Source organism: Crocuta crocuta, unplaced genomic scaffold (genome assembly GCF_008692635.1).
Source record: "Crocuta crocuta isolate KB4526 unplaced genomic scaffold, BGI_CrCroc_1.0 scaffold102, whole genome shotgun sequence".
Lineage (NCBI taxonomy): Eukaryota > Metazoa > Chordata > Mammalia > Carnivora > Hyaenidae > Crocuta > Crocuta crocuta.
Genome location: NW_027530019.1, coordinates 2,533,841 through 2,558,143, shown reverse-complemented (window position 1 = coordinate 2,558,143; position 24,303 = coordinate 2,533,841). Strand labels below are relative to the sequence as shown.

Below are 24,303 nucleotides of genomic sequence, written 5' to 3'. Positions count from 1 at the left end.
TCCTAAGAGGGTACCTGAGTTCACTGAGAGCCTTAGGACCAGAGTCCAGCAGTTTCTTCATTTGTAACATGAGGGAGTTGGACCAGATGATCAGCTCTCGTGATCCATGGTTCTAAGGATCTTGATGATCAGGTGTAAGGAGCCATACCAGCTATAAACTTTGGGGAAAAACTGAGCCAAAAGCAGCGACTGTAATAATTTATAAAGTAATCTATTAAAATACCCTTAATAATGGATTTGAAAATCTACTGAAGGAAAAAAAAATCATAGTGATATTTGAAGATTTATATTGGTATAAAAAACCTGATTTCTTTTCCTAACTTGGCAGAAAATTTTCTTGTTTTAAAAATTTTTTTTTAATGTTTTTATTTATTATTAAGAGACAGAGGGAGACAGAGCATTGAGCATGGGAGGGGCAGAGAGAGGGGAAAACACAGAATCTGAATCAGGCTCCAGGCTCTGAGCTGTCAGCACAGAGCCCAACGCGGGGCTCGAACTCACAAACCACGAGATCATGACCTGAGCTGAAGTTTGACACTTAACCGACTGAGCCACCCAGGTGTCCCTTGCAGCAAATTTTCAATTGGCAGAAGGCTTTCATTCAGTACACTGGGGTTTTTATTCTTGTTTCTGTCAGTATTTATCATAAGTTTCTGAGTTAAGAGGCATGGGTTTTAGTCCCACCCATCTACTGTGTGAACTTGGAAAGTTACTCAACCTCTCCGGGTAAATGAGAATGCTGAGAACCCTCATATACTGCTGGTAGGAATGTATAATGGTACAGCTGCTAAGGAAAACAGATTGGAAGTTTCTCAAAATGTTAAACTCAGAACTGCCATATGACTTGGCAATTCTACTTCTAACGCTCAAGATAACTGAAAGCATGTCCACATAAAAAACTGCACAAACGTTCACTGCAGCATTATTCATAATAGCCAGAAAATGAAAGCAACCCAAATGTCCACCAACTGACAGATAAACAAATTATGATATGTCCATACAATGGAATAGTATTCGGCAATAAAAAGGAATGAGGTATTGATACATGCTACCACAGGGATGAGTGGTGGAAACTCTATGCTAAGTGCAAGAAGTCAGTTACAAAATATCACATTTGGGCTCCTGGGTGGCTCAGTTGCTTAAGCATCCAACTCTCGGTTTTGGCTCAGGTCATGATCTCACGGTTCCATGAGTTCGAGCCTCATATTGGGCTCCATGCTGACAGTGTGGAGCCTGCTTAGGATTCTCTGTCTCCCTCTCTCTCTGCTCATCCCTCACTTGCACTGTCTCTCTCAAAATCAATAAATACACTTAAAAATCTAAAAAAAAAAAAAAAAAGATATCACAGTTTATGATCCCATTTATAAAAGTGTCCAGAACAGGGAAACCTATATAGGGAAGGAAAATATATTTGTGGTTGCCTAGGCTGAGGGAGAGGGGACTGGGGAGGTGGGATGTGGTAGGGGTAAGAGTGGCTGCTAATAGGTGTAAGATTTCTTTCTGGAGTGATGGAACTATTTTAAAATCACATTATGGTTATGTTTTCGTGACTCTGTAAATATACTAAAAACCATTGAACTACACGGATATGGTTTACAGAACGGGTAAACTTTACAGCATGTAAATTATCTATCAATGAAGCTGTTTTAAAAAATTGAGTGGGGCTGGGGCGCATGGGTGGCTTAGTCGGTTGAGCGTCCGACTTTCGCTTAGGTCATGATCTCGCAGTTCGTGGGTTCGAGCCCCGCGTCGGGCTCTGTGCTGACTGCCAGCTCAGAGCCTGGAGCCTGTTTCAGTCTGTGACTCCCTCTCTCTCTGACCCTCCCCTGCTCACGCTGTCTCTCTCTCTCTCTCTCTCTCTCTCCTAGAAATAAACAAAACATTTATAAAAAAAAAAAATTGAGTGGGGGCGCCTGGCTGGCTCAATCGGAGGAGCAGGTGACTCTTGATCTCAGGGCCATGGGTTCATGCCCCACGTTTGGTGTAGAGATTACTTATACAAATAAACTTTAAAAAAACTGAGTGTTGCTCTCTAAGTTCATTTCTAGCTCTGACCTTTTAAATTAGCAACTCCCTCTTGTTGGGATGAGCACTGGGTGTTGTATGTAAGCCAATTTCACAATAAATTATATTTAAAAAATTAGCAACTCCCTATGTGGGTCTTTGATAATAACACTGGTACAATAATTCTGAATTGATGTATTCCATAGAGATATAATGAGTGTGAGATACCATCTCTTACACTGGTTTTCCCCCTTTTTGCACTGTCAATTTTTTCCCACTAGTTTGAGTTCTTATTACAATTGATTCCTACTGGGCCTCCCATCTCGTTCCTTCTAATCGATTCTATTTAGTACTGCTATAGTCCTTCCTTAATCTGGATCTTGAGCATGTTAGTTCTCCCAATTAAAGATCAGTGGTGGAATATGATTCAGTAATTCCACCCCTGGGTATTTACCCAAAGAAAATAAAAACACTAATTCAAAAAGATATATGCACCCCTATGTTTATTATAGCATTATTCATAATAGTCAAGATATGGAAGAAACCCAGGTGTATATCTGGTCCACAGATGAGTGGATAAAGACGGTGTGTTATATATGTACAGGGAAATATAAAATATTACTCAGCCATAAAAAATAATGAGATCTTGCCATTTGCAACAACATGGATGGACCTAGCGGGTGTAATGTTAAATGAAATAATTCAAAGAAAGACAAATACCATATGATTTCACTCACATGTGGAATTTAAGAAACAAAACAAAGGAGAAAAGAAGCAAGTAAAAAAACAGACTCTTAAATACAGATACAGTGCTTATCAGAGGGGTGGTGGGTAGGCGGATGGACAAAACAGATAAAGGGGATTAATAGTAGACTTATCCTGATGAGTACTGAGTAATGTATAGAGTCGTTGGATCATTATATTGTATACTTGAAACTAGTATAACACTGTATGTTAATTATACCTCAATTAAAAGAAAAAGGGGGAGAATCAGTGGTGGAGTTCTGGTTCTTGGTAAGAACACACTCCAGTTGGCCCCTCCCACTGAATGCAGCTATAAAAGCTTGATGGAATGCTTTGAAGCAGCTATTTGAGGACTCTGAAAAGCAAATAGTACCAGGTGGATTGGGGAAGAACAGTATTTGAGGTATTGCCAAATGGGCAATCAGTTTACCAGTTTATTCCATCTGCTATTCATTAGCCTGACCTCAAAGAAGCCTGAAAGTCAGGAGTAGGTACTGATGACAACAAAGAGCTTCAGAAGGAGGCCTCTAGGTCTGGCTTGAGGGGCTGAGAAGAGGTGCATTAATGCTCCTGAGAGGGCGGAAATCCTGTTTTTCTTTTTTCTCCTTTTTCTTCATTCTTTCATGTTAAGGCCTCAAACAATTTCCCTGTAGTAGCAGTGGTGGCAATGGGGTCCAGGAGGAGGCTAAAATTCACGGGGAGAAAAATCTCCATTGGAGCAACTGTGGTTTAAGAGAATGGGGTGAAGCCCCAGTGTTCTATTCTGCCACCACTTAGCCTCAGCTGAAGACCTTTGCAGGAAGTACCACACAGTGAGGTAAGTAAAGCCCCAATTTTCTGTCTGGAGGACCAAAGAGAGAGTGATTCCCAGCAATCTGGAAAGTATAAGGGGTGATTTGGAGAAGGAAGAACTTGGGAAAGCACTCCCTTGACATTGTTTATGAACTCCTTGGTACACCTCTGGGCTCACACATGGATCTGACTGACCCTCAAAAGCAAACATAGACTTTGAGGACTAAACTGTGGAACAGAGTACCATGCAAGTTTCAGATTGACCACTGTGTGTCGCACAAGAGACAGAACCAAATAGCATTACAAAGGCTTTGAAAACTGACATGGGAAACAGGAGCCACAAAGGATGGATGGTCAGAACTTGCAGCTGAACTCAAATGGGGTGATAATCCGATAAAAATACCAACACTCTCCATAACACTGAAAAATTCACAATCTCACAGTATAATATCAAAAGTGTCCAGGATACAATTCAAAATTACTTGGCATATGAAGAACCAGGAAAACCTCAATTTGCATCAAACAAGACAATCAGCAGGTGTCAACTCTGAGATGACACACACTTGGAATTATCTGACAGAGACTTTAAAGAAGCTATCACAAAAATGTTCCAAAAAGTGAAAACAAACTTTCTTGAAATAAATGGACAGACAGAAAGTCTCAGAAAAGAAATGGAAGATATAAAGAAAAACCAAATGAAAATTTTAGAAGTGAAAAACCCACTAACAAAAATAAAAATAATTCTTTTAATGGGCTCAATAGAATAGAGATGGCAGAGGAAAGAATCTGTGAACTTGAAGGGGTCAATAAGAGATTATTTAATCTAAAGAATACAAAGGGGGAAAAACTAAAAAAAGTAAAATAAACAGAACCTATGGACCCATGGGATAATAATGAAAGGTTTAATATTCGTGTTATTGAATTTCCAGAGGAAAGGAGAAATTAAGATGCAGACAAAACATTTGAAGAAATGACTTAAAATATCCCAGATTTAGTGAGATATACAAGCCTAAAGATTCAAAAAACTCAAGGAATCTCAAAGAGATTAAACCCCAAGAAATCCATACCTAGACACATCCTAAGTAAACTGTGGAAAAGTAAAGACAAAGAAAAAAATCTTGAAAGCAATCTGAGAAAAACTGCATTACTTGTAGGGAAACAATAATTCAAATAAGTCAACTTAGAATTCTATATTCCACAAAAATTTACTTCAGGAATGAAGGTGAAAAGAAGGAATTTTTAGATGAAAGAAAACTAAGTATAGCCAGTGAATCTGCTGTACAAGAACCTACTGACAGAATTTCTTCAGGCATAAAGGAAATGATATCAAAATGATATTTGGAGGAGGGGTGCCTGGGTGGCTTAGTTGGTTAAGCGTCCGACTTTCACTTAGGTCATGATCTCACGGTTTGTGGGTTCGAGCCCCGCGTCAGGCTCTGTGCTGACTGCCAGCTCAGAGCCTGGAGCCTGTTTCAGTCTGTGACTCCCTCTCTCTATGACCCTCCCCTGATCACGCTGTCTCTCTCTCTGTCTCCTAGAAATAAATAAACATTTAAAAATAAAAAAAAATGATATTTGGAGGAAAACATAAGACTTGGAACATTAAGAATCAAAGAGTAACAGAAATTTTAAATACATGGGTAAATATAATAGATGATGCTTCTATTGAGTTCCTTAAAATATCCTAGATAATTGAAAATAAAAATTATACCATTACCTGGCACAGTTTTTGGTTATGTAGATATAATACATAAAACAACTATAACATAAAGTGGAAAGGGGAAAGGGAACTACGTGATTGTTAGCTTCCCACATTCCACTTGACACGGTTAAGGTAATGATTATAAACAGACTGAAGAAGTTAAGCATACATAATGTAATCCCTAGAACAACCACTAAAAAAACACAGATATACAGTAAAAATACAGTAGATAAAATTAAAAGGGTAAAAAATATTCAAAGAACCCAAAATAAGGCAGAGAAAGGAAGTCAGAGAAATAAAAACCAGAAGGAACAAATGGAAAATAATAAAATGGAAGACTTAAATCTAAACATATCAATAATTACACTAAATTGAAATGATCTAAACACTCCAATTAAGAAGCACAGATTGTCAGACTTGCTTTAAAAAATCCAAAACAAAACAAGATCCAAATGTACACTGCCTATAAGAAAATCACTTTAGGGGCAACTGGGTGGCTCAGTTGGTTGAGCGTCTGAGTCTTGATTTCGGCTCAGGTCATGAGCCCAGGGTCATGGGATCAGGCCCTGCATCGGATGTGCTGAATGTGGAGCCTGCTTAAGATTCTCTGTCTCTCTCCCTCTGCCCCATCCCCCAGTTGCACACACTCTCTCTCTAAAATGAAAATAAAATAAAATAAAGTAAGTCACTTCAAATATGACAGATAGCTTAAAAGTAATAGGATGAAAAAGGATACACTATAAGAACACTAATCAAAAGAAAAAGTAGGCTTTCAGGGGCGCCTGGGTGGCTTAGTCGGTTGAGCGTCCGACTTTCGCTTAGGTCATGATCTCATGGTTCGTGGGTTCAAGCCCCGCGTCAAGCTCTGTGCCAACAGCCAGCTCAGAGCCTGGAGCCTGTTTCCAATTCTGTGTCTCCCTCTCTCTCTGACCCTCCCCTGCTCATGCTGTCTCTCTCTCTCCTAGAAATAAATAAAACATTAAAAAAAATTAAAAGAAGAAAAAGAAAAAGTAGGCTTTCACACAAAGTCGATTTCAGAGCAGCAAAGATTACCATTAGAGGGATAAACAAGGACCCTACATAATGTTAGGATGGCCAACTCACCAAGAAGACATAACAATTCTTAACACATATGTACCTAACAACAGAGCTTCAAAATACATGAAGCAAAAATTGACAAACTGCAAGAACATACAGCTTCATAATTATAGATGGAGACTTCACCACTCCTCTCAGTAATCAATAGAATTAAGAACACAGAAAGTCAGCGAGGATATAGAACTGAAAAGCACCATCAACAAACTGGGCCTAACTGACATTTGTAGGAAATTCCACCCAAACACAGCAGAATATACATTCTTTTCAACTGCACATGGAAGATTCACAAAAACAGATCATTTTCTTGGCATAAAAGTAAATATTCATGAATTTAAAAACACTGAAATGATACAAAGTTTTTTTTAATGTAAAAATACTTAAAAGATTTTATTTAACAAATAAACCTGGGCCATTCTCAAAGTGGGATGGTTAGTGACTCTGATGTCTTAATCTATGGTATATTTCAACTTGTGTGCATCTTGGTATTATTTTTTTATTATGATAAAAAAACATAAAATTTACCATCTTAGTCATTTAAATTTTTTTTAATGTTTATTTATTTATTCCTGAGAGAGAGAAAGGGCCATAGTGAGCAGAGGAGAGGCAGTGAGAAAGAGGGAGACAGAATCCCAAGCAGGCTCCATGCTATCAGCACAGAGCCTGATACAGGGCTCGAACTCACAAACCGTGAGATCATGATCTGAGCTGAAACCAAGAGTCAGAATGCTTAACTGACTAAGCCACCCAGGTGACACACCATCTTAACCATTTTTAAGTGCACAGTATAGTAGTGTTAACTGTATGTACCACGTGGTACAAACGATCCCTAGAACTCTTTCTTCTTGCAGACCCGAAACTCCACTGAACAATACCTCCCCTTTTTCCTGTCTCCTCAGCCTCTGGCAGCCACCATTCGACCTTCTGTTTGCAAGAGTGTGCCTGACAGAATATGATCTTTGATCATATGGAATCAAACTAAATGTCAGTAACAGATAGGTAGCAAGAAAGTCTCCCAACAGTTGGAAATGAAGCAACATACTTCTAAATAATCCATGGGGCAAAGAGTAAAACTCCAGGGAAAGTAGAAACTATTTTTCAACTCAACAAAGATGAAAATACTACATCTTCAAATTTGTGGAATAAAGTTAGTGCTTGGAGAAAAATTCATAGCATTAAATGCTTATGTTAGAAAAGAGAGGTCTCAAAGTCAATAACCAGTGCTTCTCCCTTAAGAAACAAGAAAAAGAAGTGAAGAGCCAAAAATTAAGTCCTCCATTAAAAGAAACCTCGGGCTGCACGTAGCCCCAGTCCCAGTTCTAGGAAAAGCCTCAGACTGTTCAAGGCTAAAGCCATCCTCGGACCGACCTCAGTTCAGCTAATCAAAAAACATTCCTATGGTCTGAGTCAAGGCTGGGAACTGCAGATACAAACTAGCCAATTTCTCACCGCTTGCCTGAACCCCACATGGGCCCTTTGAACTCACCTCATAATTGGTCATTTTCAAAGGATTCTCAAAAGTCATGATTGGGTCCCACCAAAAGTAATGAACACCTCACATATACTGAATGGTCAAAGCTGTTACCAGGGGTGCTGTACAATGTAATTGGTGCTTATGTGATGATGCTACATGTACTGTAACACTCCCATCCCTTACTCCTTAAAAACCCTATTCGCTATTGTTCTTCGCTTCACCTTGTTGCCATGACACCGGTAGGTGGGTGAGCCCCTGCTCGAGCTTATAATAAAGACCCTTTTGTATTTGCATCAGTGCCGGCTCCTTGGAGGTCTCTGGGACTCGCGATTTGGGCACAACAGAAGAGCAAAATAAATCCGAAGTAAGCAGAAGGAATGAAATAATAAAGACAGGAATAGAAATCAATTAAATATTTTTAAAATAGGGAAAGATCAATAAAAGCAAAAACTGGTTATTTGAAAAGATCAGTAAAATTGATAACCTCTAGCAAGGTAGATCAAGGGAAAAAGAGAAGACACAGATCACCAATATAGGAATAGAAGGGGGCAGATACTACTACAAATTCTGCAGAAACTAAAATAATAAGAAAATATTGTTAATAGTCTACGCACATAAATGCAACAACTTTGAGTGGGCCAATTGCTTTAAAAAAACTCACCTAAGATAAAATATATAATCTCAATAGTCCAATAACTATTAAAGGAATTGAATTCATAGTTTAAAGCCATCTGGGGGAAAACAAACAAACAAACAACCTATGGTGGCTGCCAATGCTGAGAGAGTGCCAATGCATGCATTGCTCACCCTCAGAGTGGCATTCCACTTCTCTCTGTAACAATCCGCACTCCATTCAAAGGGAGCTATTAATACCCACCATCGGTTTTCCTTCACTGAGGCCTGTGCTCTCTCCTTTAAGTCCTGGTCTATTGAAATCCTGCCTGTCCTGTAAGACCCCAATCAATGCCTTTCATATTCTTTGCAAACTCCCTCAGGGAAGCAAGCAATGTGTGTGCTTGGGCCACATTATTGTAGTTCCTAACAGAACTGTCTCCACACGCCTGATGTTGGCTTTTATCAAAGCTGAGCAAAGCAGCCACAATGCAATCTGCTGTAAAAATGCTGCTGTGGAGATTGTGAGATAAAGTTCCACATGAAATAGTATGTTTATATTTCATGACTACGAACAAAAAAGTAGGTACTAGAAAATCTTTATATCTTCCCTGAACACATCGGCCTCACCATACTCAATGAGACCAAAGAGCTGATGATAATGTTTGCTTTTTATCCTGCCAGCCAGAAAGATCCCACAAACCGTGTTCAAGCTACTCTGTCCACAGTTTCCTATTTTTTTCCCTTTGGGTCTTGATTTTGTACTTGAATTCATGTTTTATTATTTTGTTGCTTGTGTTTTCATTGTAAAGCCACCTCACATCCTTATGGGCCTTGCTATGCCAGCGGCCTAATAAATACCTGAATGAACGAATCCCTGTCAAATGTACATGCTACTCAGAGCAACACGCCATAAAGGAATTACTTCCTGGATGTCCACTTTCGATTGCTGAAAGGAAAAAGCACTGAGCACCCATGGGGACAGAGGTTGCCTCTCCTCTGAGCAGTTGTTACAGGATCTAGAGTCACGTGTCTTGCTCATGACCATCCTCACTCATGGAGAACCCACAGAAGGAATGAGAATTGCTTAGCCAAGTCTCTAATGACACATTTAGGTTTATGAGTTTACTTTAAATAGGGTTGAATCTTACCTCAGAGGCCCACAGGGCTTCTGCTTGGAGCCTGTGAAATAAACAGAACCCTTTGCTTTCTCAATGAAGAGAAAAAGATCCAGAAAGTCCAGTCCGTGGGAATACTCCTTCTTCATCTTCTTCTTCTTCTTCTTTTTTTTTTAATGTTTACTTATTTACTTTGGGGGGGGGGGCGGCAGAGGGGCAGAGAGAGAGGGAGAGAAAATCCCAGGCAGGTTCTGTGCCATCAGTGTTGAGTCAGATACTGGGCTCGATCTCAGAACCATGAGATCATGACCTCAGCTGAATCAAGAGTCAGATGCTCAACTGACTGAGCCACCCAGGTATCCCATGAGCCACCCAGGTACCCCAGGAATACTCCTTATCTGAAAACCTCAACCTGGTGTCATGGGAATTTGCCAGACTGGTTTGAGGGGATGTCCAATGCCAAGTTTCATTAATGCTGAGAAGGCTAAATGGATGTCTCGTTTACTTCTTCTGGCTTAAGATACTAGCAACATGACTTCAGGCTTTCATGTCACATATGGGTATCAAATCCCTGTACAAATTATTAAAAAATCCTGAATATCTACCCTATTTTATGTGTTTTCTAATCATGTGACAGCATGAATTAAAACAATGGCTCAGGGTTTGTGTTTCCTCAACTAAGAGATAAGAAAAGGTGGACATACCTCAAAACTGTGGATTATCATGTCCTCAGCTTGCCGGTCTGCTGTTCCCAAAACAAACTTCTGCTTAATCTAGACAGAACTATCTACTGTAGTCTGGGGACGGGTCTCCTCAGTTCCACCACCATGCCTTTGCCTGCCTCATTTCTCTTGCCTGGAATGTTTTTTTCCCTTTTTAAATCACTCAGTGCACAGCTCTCAGGCTTAACTTTTCTGTCCTTGATAATCTCTCTTCTCTGCAGCACTTGTCTGTGACTTAGTCATACTTGCCTTGAATTGTTATCTGGCTATTTTGAGTTTTTAAAGGGCAGGGATCAAACTACCCTTTCCTTTGTTTCCTGTGTCCTCCACCAGGCAGTGCTATTCACAGAGGTGATGGTCAGTAAATACTGGCTAAGTATCTGATAAGCACACAGGGCCTGGATTTAAAGTCTACAATTACTAGTTACTAGTCTTTAACCACTAAAGGCTCTGGGTCTGAGTGTCGGGCTAGCCTGGTGCAGAGTGATGGGAGGAGGGGCCGCCACCTGACTGCAGATGACCCCCAAGCCAAGAGTCCTCTTGCACACTCCCCACCCCCAGCAGTGCAGCTTACATGGTGGGGGGGGAGGGGGCAGGAATGTGTGGCCCCAGACGTTAAGAGCATCCCTTCCAGCTGTCTCTTGGTATAAGTGGTGAATTATGGGTTTTACCTGATCTGCATCCCTTTTCTGCAGGAGCACATGTCCTTGCGCAGGAAGAGGCTGTTCAGGGTGACTGCGCCAATCAAGAAGAAGAGCTGCTTCACGGCTTGCCTCACCAGCTCAGGGTCCAGGCCATTCTGGCACATGGTACTGTAGAAGTAGCTCAGCTGCTGCAGGACGGAGGTCATGGTGTAGGCGTCCGTGTCGTCTATGCTAGATGACCGCTTCCGGAAGCCCGTGGGCTTCAGGCCAGAGATGCCCTGCAGGCTCTCATACTCCAGCATGCCTGGCACTGGAGAGGAAAACACACGTATTTCTTGCACACATGGTAGGGACAACCAGAGAACATTTTCCACTGCTCTCTTGGGTCTGTTCCAGCAGCTGGGACATTTTCTGCAGGAGTTAGCAATGGATGCAGCTGTGACGGGGAAAGCAAGAGAATCAAGGGGTGGAGAGCACCGAGTGTAGGAGGTAGATGGAGTGAACGGCAGTGCACAACTATGCTTGGAGGCTTGGAGTACCTCTTCTTTCAGGTTCACAGGAAAGTGAGCAGGTTAACAAAATAACTCATGGTCTGTACCATTTAAAGCCTGAAGCATTTAAGTTTCAGAAAGTTGAAGAAAGCATACAAGAAATTGAGTGGGACTTCAAGATTTCAAAAGTGCTTGGTAATGACCTAGGATTAGCAGGTCTTCCTGGTCTTTCCCTTTGGGGTGAATCACTCTTCCAGGCAGGAAATTACGAACATGTACTTTTACAGAAGTAATCATTTCAAGCAATTAAAAAGAATTAAAAATTAGACATTCACAAAGTTAAAACTTTCTGGTTTTAAAATTATATTCTTTGAAATCACTCGATCTCACCAACCGTGAGATCATAATCTGATCCAAGATTAAGAGTGGGATTCTTAACTCCTTGAGCCATCCCGGCTCCCCCTACAGGATTTGTGTTTTTCAGATTTCAGTGGTACCATAAATATTTTGTGGTCATCAATTCTTTTCTTACCTATTATTGGTTGAATGTTATTTTCCATGACAATAATGAACCGGTGATATATTCGTATAGCCACATCGCTAAGAATCTGTCTGTATTCTGAAAGGTCAAAATTATTCAAGCAGTTCTTATTCTGATGTGGACTATTAAGCTTCATGAATTCCTGAAAGTAATTTGAGCACATACATACATATAAATATTAGAATACTACAGGCATGTAGGAAATGAAAATATTCTCTCTCTAATGACATTATAGTCAGCTCCTATACTTTAAAACTTAATGTCTGATTTGTATCAAATGAGCTCTTCATGTGTGTGGTAGTCCTATTTTCTATAACTAACTGTCAATGTACTCACCCTACAAATATGTGCCCTAGCACCTACAGAACACAGTGGAAAATAACTTCCATGGAAGCTCATAAAAAAAAAAAAAAAACAAAACCACCCAACTGCAAGGCACCCAAGGAAACAAACAGGTGTAAGAGGTCGTTAATGCAGTAAGTGAGATTCATGATTTAATGATTATAGAACATAGATCAATCTGAAAATATTTTAAGATGTATGTTATGGACTAAATGTCTGTGATATCCCCAAATTCAAATGTTGGAGCCCTCACCTCCAGTATGGCTCTATTTGGAGATGGGGGCTGTAATAAAGTAATTCAGATCAAATGAGGTCTTAAGTGTGAGGCAGTCATCTGATGGGATTAGTGTTCCTTTAACAAAAGATACTAGAAAGTTCAGTCTTTCTCTTTCTGCACCCACACACCATGGGAAGTTTGTGTGAGGGTATAGCAAAAAGACAGCCATCCACAAGCCAGAAAGAGAGCACTCACCAGGTACCAGCCATGCCGGCACTCTGGTCTCAGACTTCAGGTTTCTAGAACTGTGAGAAAATAAATTTCTGTGGTTTAAAAGCCTTCTAGTCTGTGGTATTTTGTTATAATAGCCCACCAGACTAATACAATATATTCAATATGTTCAAAGAGACAAAAGAAAAAGAAAGCATTAAGAAGAGGATATAATGATAACAGGCAGAGGTGAAAAAAACCCCATTGAAATAGAAATGAATATATAGCAACTGAAAAAAACATGCAGATAGATAGAGCAAAGAATGTTGTATACATGGCTGACAGGGGCAAAGAAAAGGTAAAAAAGTAAATGATGTTGAATAATATCCTCTTCCATTAATGTCTCACACATGCCAGTTTGTCTAAAATGGGCTAGCGTGTGCCCTCTGCTCCTTTTGGGATTCCTTTTAGTCAAAGGTTAAGTTTTCTTTACTTGTTTCTCCTTTTGTTTTATAATGCTAGTGGAATTATTTTTAGATTTTACTTTTCCTTCATTGGGACAATTGGCTATCCACATGGAAGAAGATATAAGGTCATTGTCTCAACATCATGGGATAAATAATCACACCAGTTATAGACAGGTAAAAGCAGAATTGTGAGCTCCAATTTAAGTTACAGAAATTCAGAAGAAAGTAAGAAAATAAGTTCATGATCTCAGGGCAGGGAAGAATTTCTTGACCAAGACACTAAAACACATCATAGAAGAATAGGATTGATATACCAACATTCAGAAGTTGAGTATGAAAAGAAAAATACAAGCCAAGCCATGGTTTATCCATGATAAAGATCTACAAATCAGTAAGAAAAAAGAATCACCTCTAAACAAAATGGAGAACTGATGTCAGTAGGCGATTTGAAATGAAACCCAAATGACCAGTGAGCACATGAAAATTCTTGACCTCATTAGTGATCAAGTAATTGCAATTTAAGTTGACAAGGTATTGTTTTATACCCATGACGTTGGTAAATAATTAAAATGTCTGTCAATATCAAGTGTTGGTGAAGGTATGACACTGGAAACTTCATACACTGTGGGGGTCAGTGGAGGGGGACAAAATGTAGAAACATTTGGGAGAGCAGTAAAAATCCTAAAAGTCCCTTCATTATTTCAGGTCAATGAAATTTTGCTCTGTGAATATTTGAAGGTGGAGAAATCCTTTATGATGTTAGCCCCTTGGGAGCAGAGTTGGAATGGCAAAGGATGTACAGATTATGGAGGAATGATAAGAATCCTGCAGAGAGGAGAGCTCTGAAGAAACAGCCATGTTGATCTAAAGGTTGTATATTAGAATCAGAATACTAAAATCTTCATAATTTCACAACCAGAAACAAACTTAAAAATCATCTAATCTACCTCACTGTTTAAAACTCAGGGAAAATGGAGGCCTACTATCATGCCCAAGGTCCAGGTCTTTTTCTATAAGTCTCTGGCTGTGGCTCCTGTCCAACCAGTAATGTGACATTGGCCTCCTGGCTAAGGAGGAAAGTAGGAAGCCGTTTGGAGCAGAGGCTGCCCCAGGAGGTGGGGGTGTGCCCAATCCCTATGGGAGGCTCTGCCTTATGAGGAAGTTCTAGACCAGCAGTCAGTACAAAACACAGAGCAGGCAAGTGCCCCTACCTCTTCGCCACTGTACTGCTTCAGGCAGTTGAGGAAATGACAAGTATTGGAAAGCCAGAAAGATAGCATCTCAAAGTCTTCCAAATGTTCCTTAAAAAAAAAAAGGAAAGAGAAAAAGTTAGATTTGGTGACTACTGGTGTCTTTGAGCCAAGAACAGATGTATTTTACCTGTTTAGTTAGCTGGTGGCTTTTGATCAAAATGAATTCTTTTATTCACCCAAGATTTTATTAAATTTATATACTATAATGATAAGTTTTTGTGTTTATTTAGCAGGTTATGGTTTGCAAATTATTTCTGTATAGGTTATGTCACTTAGTATGAAGCGTGATGCAGGCACTGCAGGAGTGCCTGATAAAGTTAAGTCTGGGGTCTTGCTTTCCAGAGTTTCCATTCTGACTGGGAAGAATGTTGCATATAACATAGCATACGTAGGACACAAATGGGTGGCTGAGTACCTGCATAGTGGATGTAGATGGTGTCACAAAAGCTCAGAGGATGGAAAGATGCTGGCAAAAGAGGACAGCTGAGAGAGCCTCCTGAGAAGAGGAGAGAATGTTGCCTTGTAGAAAAGGGGTGGAGGGACCAGAGCTCAGAAGCGAGGACTCTCTTGGGCAGAACAGCCCTACTTGTTGGGCAGCAAGAAGAGGAAGAAAGAAGGTAGAGGGGTGGTGGTCAGAGGGGTAAGAGAAAAACTGGGACAGTCCTTAGAGGAGGATAAAAATTAAGGAGAAACCACTGGATTTAGCAAGAGGAATTACTGGTGATCTTTTTGTGCAGTGACAGAGATGAAGCCAGACTGCAGAAACTAACCCGCTAGTGTAAGCACTTTGGTGGATGGAGAGGCACAGAGATGCAGGGGTGCAGGGGCCAAGTGAGGGCTGCTTTACTGTGCTGTGTGCTGGAGCGCGGGAGGGGCGGGTCCCGGACACCAGGAGAGGCAGAGGCAGGGAGCCCAGGAGGAAGCTGACAGGGAAGATGCTGGTGAGGAAGGATTTCTACTCCTCATGCCACGTATCTTCTAGTTTCTAAATAATTAAACATTCCAGAGCTGCAAGAGGGGCAAATACCATGTGTCTATGGCCTGGGAAACAATGCACTTTTGTCCTAAGGAAATCCATTTTATGAAATTATGGACAGGGAAAACATCAATCTACGGGAGCCCCTTCAGAATACTCTGGTGGCTCTTGTGAATATAGTGACTAGAAAGCACTGAAGTCACCAGACAAATGTTAATTTTCTACTTCTAACTCGTGATGAATCATAATGAATCCTCATGGCCTGGGCATCTCACACCCTGATGGGGTAGAAGTGCTGGGGGTGGTGGCTACCAGCTGTAGTCTTGAAGGTAAGGCTTTGAAGTCTATTGGTAGATCTTTATCCTTGGGGATCCCTGACCTAACTTGTCTTTTCCAAACAGCTTGGCTTCTTTCACAGAGTGGACCTCAGACTAATTTTGGGAATCACATGATTTACTGAAGACTAAAGGTGAAGAATGGGCCAAGGATGAACCTTTAAGGTATTCTTAAAGTAACCAAAATACCAATGGCCGATGTCAAAGGTGGTTCCTACCTTAACCACCTGCTTGATGCCATTAATGGTGCTGTTCATGAGGGACTTGAGCATGTTGGCATCATTTAGAGAGTCTGCATAGCGTACACACATGAACAGGATGTGAGCGGGCAGCCCTGGGATCATGTTCACCACCACACCACGAGGCTTCAAGTCTGGAACAGAAAGGGTCAATGAGGATTACAGCTCATTGATAGCCAGCTCTCCCCATGGGACTATGGGACAAGGATTATTTGCTTTTCTGTACTTGATACAAAGCCTGAATGCATAGGTGTATCTTTTCTCTTTGAGGAATTCAGTCTGGCTCTTTTCCTGGCAAAAATATACAAGTACCACCTGTTCCTCTTCTCATTTGCAAAGGACTTTCTCTTTCTTAAAAAGACTGAATCTTAGTTAGAATTTGTACTTCTTCCTGGCATGGAGACCCTGGATTTCAGCCCTCCAGTGTAAGGGAAGAACCCCAAGTCCATGCACCCGACTCCAGCCTCTGTGATGAGGATGGGATATGATCTCAGCAATCACATGGATCTGCCCTGAATCAGGAAAACAGACACACTATAGTCCTGCAGAGGGGGCCTCTCTGATCTTGAGAAAAAGAGAATGACCAGAGGAGACATTGGGGATAAAGGGAAGAGAGAAACTTTATCAAACAAACTAAGGTAAGCAAACAAAGACCTCCCCATGGCTGCATTAAGACAGAGGAGTGAAGAGGCCCCACAGCTGGGCATGATTGAGGATAGAAAGGAAAGGGTACAGGTGCTCATGTGCTCTGTGGTGGGTGCGGGATCACCTAGAAGAAGAGGAAGTTAGGCTACACACCAGCTTTCTGCTTTAAGATCTTGAGACCAGCTGATAGAAAGGCAGTTTTTTCTTTCCCACTGGAAAAACATGTGATTTTCAGGTGAAGACAGTCTGGAAGATTGGTTCTAAGACCACCAACCCTTGAGAATACACAATGGAACATTCCTGTAACTGAGTTGGACCTGGGAAGCTCCCATCACATTGCCTGCAGATAAAATTCTCAGCAGAAGTTGAATGGAACCCAGAGCCACAATTACTTCTGCCATTGCTCCAGTGCTGAGACACAAAGATGAGAGGATGTGTCTTCTATCTGGATCCTATGATTAGACTTTGGAAGGAGTTAGGGCAGCACTTCTTAACTTAGGGCAATTCTGGCTCCCAAGGGACATTTAGCCAAGTCTAGAGATGTTTCTTATTGTCATGACTAGGGGCTGTTACCGGTTTCTAGAGAGTAGAAGTCAAGGATGCTACTTAATATCCTATAATACACAGCTCCTCCACAACAACCGATGACCTGGTCACCAGTGCAGAGATTAGGAGACTCCGGGCTAGGAGAAGCAGTAGTAGAGGAAGAGAAATGTCCACCCTCACCCACGATGGTAGCAACGGCTGACAGAGCAAACATTCAGACTTTCAGGGCTCACTACCGAGAATGAGGTTTTGAATGAGCTTCTCCTCATCTTCTGTCTTGTATTCCAGCATTCCAAGATACTCCTTGGGTCCTGAGGACAAGCGCACATCGTTGCCTATAGGCAGAAGCAAACAGTTAGCTAAATTCACAGAAACAATCACCACGGGCTTTATAATGAGACTACTCTGTCTCTTTCCACCGCATTTTAGCTGGCTTGCACACAAATGCCTGTGGCTTTCAGATAAATGGAAACTTGATTAATCCTGAAGAACTCCTCTGGTAGTGATTCTTATCTGCAGTGTATCAATGAGTATAGTTGTTGCTGAAAAGGCAGAATGATCCTTGAAGGGATCCTCATGAGTGCCCGTATGAATCCAGCACAGTGTGGGTAAGAAAGCAAGCCAAGATGTTGCTTCTGTCTTCAAGATGTTGATGCCACAGTCAAGGAAACAAGATTCATGAAACAGTTGGTGAAAAAAAGTACCAAACTGCATGATTCTAACGGGGTTGTATTAGTTTCCTATGTGCTATAACAAGTTACCACAAACTTAGTGGCTTGAAACGCCACAAATTTTCCTATCTTATAGTGCTAGAGGTCAGAAGACTGAAATAGATCTTACATGTGGGACTACAATCAAAGTGTCAGCAGAGCTGAGTTCTGGAAGCTCTAGTGGAGAATCTATTTCTTACCTTTTACAGCTTCTGGAGGCTGCCCACAGATTGTACCCTCTGTTTCCTCTGACCTCTGCTTCCATCACCATGTCTCTCTGTCTCTCTGCTTCTGTTGTCACATCACCTTCTTTCACTCTGGCATTCCTGCCCCTCTCTTATAAAGTCTCTTGTGATTATACTGAGTCCACCTAGATAATCCAAGGTACTCTCCCCATCTCAAGATCCCTAATTTAATCATATTGGCAAAATCCTTTTTGCTGTGTAAATAACACACCCACAGGTTCTGAGGATTGTGATGTGGGCCAGAGTCTTCCCTCTGGTCACCAAAGATTCATGTCCATTCTGAGAAGAGGTGTAATGACAGAAGCAGAGTTTAGAGACTCAGAAAGATTCTGAAGATGGAGGAAGGGACCCACAAGCCAAGAAATGAGGGTGGCCTCTAGAACCTGGAAAGGCAAGGGAAAGGATTCTCCCTTTCAAAAGCCTCCAGAAGGAATGCAGCTCTGCTAACATATTGATTTTAACTCTGTGAAAAACATTTTGGACTTCTGACCTCCAGAACTGTAAGATAATAAATTTGTGTCCTGCTAAGCCACTAATTTTATGCTGATTTATTGCAGAAGCCATAGGAAATTCATACAGGGGCCATGAGAATGCACAGAGAAGTGGGTTGGAGCTGTTAAAAATGAAGGAGGTAGCACACCAGTTGGGCCAAGAAAAGTGAGTGGAGTCTGGTGGGTGAAAAAGAAGGGGGGGCAGGTAAAGCATTAACAGAAATTTCTTACAACTGCATGAGAATTTCTCCTGTTAATTTAATAAACTAGCTCTGTTCTCTTGGAGACTAGAATGTCAACTGTTTTAGTAAGCAACACTGTTTACAATAAGAATGATGCTGCAGCCTTAATTTAAGTTAAGCCTTCAAATGACTGTGTCCCTGCTGACGACTTGAAGGCAGCTCAGGGCCAGAACCACATAGCTAAGTTGCTCCTCCGTTCTTGACTCTTGAAACCGTGTGCTGCAAAGTGTTTGCTGTTTTAAGTTGCTACATTTGGGGATAGTTTGTTATATGACAATAGACAGCTAATATCTATTAGGTAGGTAAGCTGATGTATTCCACTTTACACACAGTGAGTTGGAGGAGGTAATAGAAAGGCAAAAGATGTAGTCTTGGAGACAAAATGGGGCCAGGACTCAGGAAAAAAACTGAGGAGTGTGAGGTGGAGTTTGGAAGTACTTATGTTGAGATGGCAGTTCATTCACTCATTCCAAAAACAGGGACACAATGGGGGCTTTGGGAGGGCAGATATGGTCCCTGCCCTCCTGGGGCAGACTGACATTTATCATTAATTATTGAAGGAGAAATCCTCATGTTGGTGTTGGGCATTTTAAGTTTGAGGTGAGAGTTGAATAAAGAATAATGAAGGAGCTCTTCAAAGAAATGAATACAGTAAAAGGAATAGATAATTGAAGGTACAGACTTAGTGATCCAGGCTGGGAGGAAGAGGAAGTGATATGGAACAAGAATCAAGAGCTTTAGAAGAGAGAAGTCAGAAAAGTACACTGACTCAGAAGCAGACAAAGGAAAGAAAGGCCTAGGGTCCTTTTGACAGGAGTTCATGAGGACATTCAAATGTGAAGTTCATGTTCAGGACTACTGTCTGGCTTCTTAGCTCTCATCTTCTAATAGAAATGGAGATATTGATCCTATGTAACTGGGAGAGGAAGAGAATTTCAAAGCAGTTACATTTGAAACTTGATCACAGTTTCATTTTTAAAAGGGGAGAGTTAATAGCAGAAGAGGTTAAAAGTATTCATTACAGGGTGTCCCTTACAATTACATGAGTGCATCTGGAATTATCTGAGGGCTGTGAGCTATCCTCTGGCCCAAAGGATCTTTCCATTAGCCCATCACTGAGCCCCCAACCCCACCAGCTGACAATCATTCCTTTGAGTTTTAAAGATTCTGGACCACATCAGGAAACAAAGAGTGCATGCGGACCTTAGCCGAGAGTTCAGAAAAGTAGGAAAGGGAATGTTATTTTTCCTACCCTTTTCAATTGTCTTGCTTAGAGTTTTGACTTGATCTTGGAGCTTTTTAATCACTCTGTCCTTCATGTCTAACTCTTCCTCAAGATCCTAAAGAAATCGAAAGAAACAAGGACATGAGCTTAGAAGCATCTTAATCTATTTTTTGGTAACTGTTTTACTGAACTATATTTCACATACCATATAATTCACCCAATAGTGTACATCAAATGGTTTTCTAAAATAAGCCGTACAACCATCACCATTATCTAATTCTAGGACACTTTTATCACAGCAAAAATAAACTTGTAACTTTCAGTAGTCATTGTCCTCTTGTTCCCCTATTCCCTTGGTAATCACTAATCTACTCTCTGATTCTATTACTATTTGCCTCTTCTGGACACTTAATATAAATGGAATCATACAATATGTGGCCTTTTGTGTCTGGCTTCTTCCACTTAGCATGTCTTCGAGGCTCATCCATGTTGTATGTGTCAGTACTTCATTCTTTTTTGTGGCTGAATAATGCCCTACTGTATGGATACGCCATATTTACCTTGATCTATTTTCCTTTAATAAAGTAGTGCCCCTTGTAGATAATTTCGAAATATGAATGTGTGAAAATGGGTTCTCTGGATATTAGAATCTGGAGGCAGAGAAACTTCAGAGGTTTGGGTCCTGGCTTTGTGTTTCCTCCCTGATAATGGAGTGGCCTTGCCCATGCTGAATTTGGCTCAAGAACCAGCCAGGGTCCCAGGTGCCTATAAATATGTCTTAGAAAGGGCAGAGTGTTTAGATTCTTCCTAAATCCCAAGGGCTCTGACCCAGAAAGGGTTCAGGCTTCTCAGAGTCAGCAGTACCCATCATATAGTCACCACAGCCACGTGCCCTCCAGGGACTCTCGGTGCCAATGGAAATTGTGCTGTTTCCCCTCTGCGGCCACCTCTCCCCCACTACAGTTCTCCCCGTGAACAAGGATTTTGTTCAGAGTGTTCATCATAGTGTTACTTGTAGCCAAAAAATGCAATGTCCAACAATAATGGGTAGAATAAATTGTTGTGTATCCTATGACTTAGGTATTAAAATGACAGTTTGCATATATTATCAATGACAGTGGGAAAGTATCTTCAATATAATGTAAGAAAAATATAGAATTTAAAACTTTATATGTAGTATAAACCCAATTTTATAAAATGTGTATGTTCCATGGTAGAAAAAAAGAAAGGAATGAAATAAATCAAAATGTGAACAGGGGTTTCCTTTGGGCTCTCATTGACTGGTGACTTTTTTTTTTTTTATTAATAGATGTATTTTAGGATGGACTGAGACAGGAGGGAAGAAACTGTACCTACATCCCCACTTGTAAGGCCAGATAAAGATCTTTACATGTTTCTCCAGAGACACAGAACTGAGACCCCAGGGACACAGAGAGTCACTGCTGTGGAAGTCAGGACAGCCACCAACACGTGCTCAGTAGGCAGCTGTTTGTCTGGTGTCTGAATACAGGCTATTTTCTGAGAAAGTTGTGTCCCTCTCAAAAAAAGTTGGACATCATCTAGGTGCCCCTACTGGAATTTGTTACTTTCTATTAAATGTTAAACTCTTTGGATGCCTTTAGATATAATTCCTCATCAAAGTTAAATCCCGATATTACAAAATATAATTTTACCCTAGCATGGTTTTCCTGTGAGATAAGAAATGGGGGTTCTTATGGTACTGGCACAAAATAGACACATAGATCAATAGAACAGAATAGGAAGCCCAGAAATAAACCCACAAGTATATGGGCAATTAATCTTCAACAAAGCATGAAAGAATAACCAGAGGACAGTCTCTTCAAGAAATGGTGTTGGAAAAACTGGACAGCAACATGCAAAAGAATGACACAGAACCGCTTTCTTCTAACATACACAAAAATAAATTCGAAATGGATGAATACTTAAATATGAGACAGGAAACCATCAAAATACTAGGAGAACAAAGACAGTAACCTCTCTGACACTGGCCATAGCAACTTCTTTATAGATATGTCTCCTGAGGCCAGGGAAACAAGGCAAAAACAAACTACTGGGACCTCATCAATATAAAAAGCTTCTGCAAAGTGAAGGAAACAACAAAACTACAAGGAAATCTACAGAAAGGGAGAAGATATTTGCAAATGATATATCTGAGAAAGGATTAGTATTCAAATTCTATAAAGAACTTATAAAACTCAACACCCAAAAAACCAAATAATCCAGTTTAAAAATGGGCAGAAGACATGAACAGACAACATCCAGATGGCTAACAGACACCCAAAAAGATGCTCAACACCACTCATCACCAGGGAAATACAAATAAAAACTACAATGAACTATCACCTCCCACCTGTCAGAATGGCTAAAAACAACAACACAGGAAACAACAGGTGCTGGTGAAGATGTGGAGAAAGGGGAACCCCATTACATTTGGGGTCAGTGTAATAAGTCAGTCAGAAAAAGCCAAATACCATATGATTTCATTCATATGTAAACCGGTACAGCCACTCTGAAAAACAGTATGGAGTTTCCTTAAAAAGTTAGAAATAGAACTATCCTATAATTCAGCAATTGCACTATTTGGTATTTACCCAAAGGATATAAAAATACTGACTCAAAGTATTTAATGCTGCTATAATATTTGATAATGCTGCTATAAAAACTGCACCCCAATGTTTATAGCAGCATTATCAACAATAGCCAAATTATGGAAATAGCCCAAGTGCCCCCCCCCAACACACAGGAATACTACTCAGCAATGAAAAAGAATGAAATCTTGCCATTTGCAACATGTGGATGGAACTAGAGAGTATTATGCTAAGCAAAATAAATCAGTCAGAGAAAGACAAATACAATATGATTTCATTCCTGTGTGGAATTTAAGAAACAAAACAGAAGAACATAAGGGGAAAAAAGGAGAGAGGCAAACCAGAAAACAGACTTAACTATGGAGAACAAACTGAGGGTTGCTGGAGGCGGTGGGCAGGTGTGTGGGATAAATGGGTGATGGGTACTCCGCAGGGCATTTGTTGTGATGAGGACTGGGTGTTGTATGTAAACGATGAATCACTAGATTCGACACCTGAAACTAATGTCACTCTGTATGTTAACTAACTGGCATTTAAATAAAAACTTTGGAGGAAAAAAAAAAAAAGAAACGGGAGGTCCTGACAACGGGATGTAGGGCCTGGGATGCAGGGCCTGGGATGCAGGCTGCTCACCACTGTCCAGGCTGCCGACCACTGCCCTGGGGAGCCCTCCTGCACTCACAGACTTGGAGGCTCAAAGGCCAGGAAATGACCTGAGCAGTCTGATTCCCAGGAAAGTGACCTATGTGCCGCGATGGTGCTTCTTAGGTTTGTGGGTTTCACACACTAATAAAACTTCTAAAGAATTGTTGGCGACTGACTTGGAATGGCTGAATTTTATTCTGACAAGGGCATTTGCAATGTGATGAAGATGTGAACAGTTTAAGGTGTCTGTCGTACCATCATGATCATTTCACAGAACATTTTGACTTGAAAAACTGTAGGAAGGGCACACCTGCAAAGCAAGGAGGGCCCCTCACTGGGGAAAGTCTTGCCCCGGGAAGTTCCCACCATCGGCCTGTCATCCTCAGTGTGTTCTAGACCAGAACGGTCAGACCCTTTAGCGAACACTTTCCTCATGTGGCCCATGTTAGGTTCCCAAGGTTCAGCAGCAGGCTGTAACCTCGGAGACCACCTGTCTTCTGACATCAGGAACCACACTGCTCTCATGGAAGCGGCTTTTGGTCTATAGTTGCTCATCGAATGCATTAGGTGGCAAGTCCCCCTGCCCTCTTCAGTGACATCTGCACATAGTCATTTATCAACTAGTTGGGAAACTTCTCACCCTGTTTTCCATTGTGAGCCGAGATGCTTCCTGCCGGAAACTACTCTTGACTTCACTTTCACTTTCAAATTGCTTCTTCAAGTGCTCGCTGGCCTCCTGCATTTCTTGAATCCTACTAATCAGCTTCTCTTTCTCTTTGGTGTGTATTTCATTTTGGGCCTCCAAGGTCCTGACAAAAGAATAAAGGAAATTTTGGTATCAGTTTGACTGTCATGGAGAATTCACTCATTGTCATAGCAAACACTGATTATTTCCAAAGACAGGAAAATACTTTGGCCAATTTATATGTAAAGTGAATAGTACTTGAAAAGGAATGTCTTTGAAGTG

General features: G+C 40.9%; 1 protein-coding gene across 1 annotated transcript in view; it reads right to left on the bottom strand.

Moving 5' to 3' along the window:
- The window catches only part of MYO5C (myosin VC), a 104,610-nt gene that overhangs the window by 4,469 nt on the left and 75,838 nt on the right, over positions 1-24,303 (bottom strand). Inside the window, exons 32-38 of the mRNA XM_077764387.1 lie at positions 23,977-24,145; positions 20,110-20,197; positions 17,406-17,504; positions 15,958-16,112; positions 14,387-14,476; positions 11,931-12,081; positions 10,935-11,217 (exon numbers count right to left, since the gene is read on the bottom strand). Of these exons, the coding sequence (XP_077620513.1) occupies positions 10,935-11,217; positions 11,931-12,081; positions 14,387-14,476; positions 15,958-16,112; positions 17,406-17,504; positions 20,110-20,197; positions 23,977-24,145 (1,035 nt within the window). The remainder of the gene's footprint in view (positions 1-10,934; positions 11,218-11,930; positions 12,082-14,386; positions 14,477-15,957; positions 16,113-17,405; positions 17,505-20,109; positions 20,198-23,976; positions 24,146-24,303) is intronic.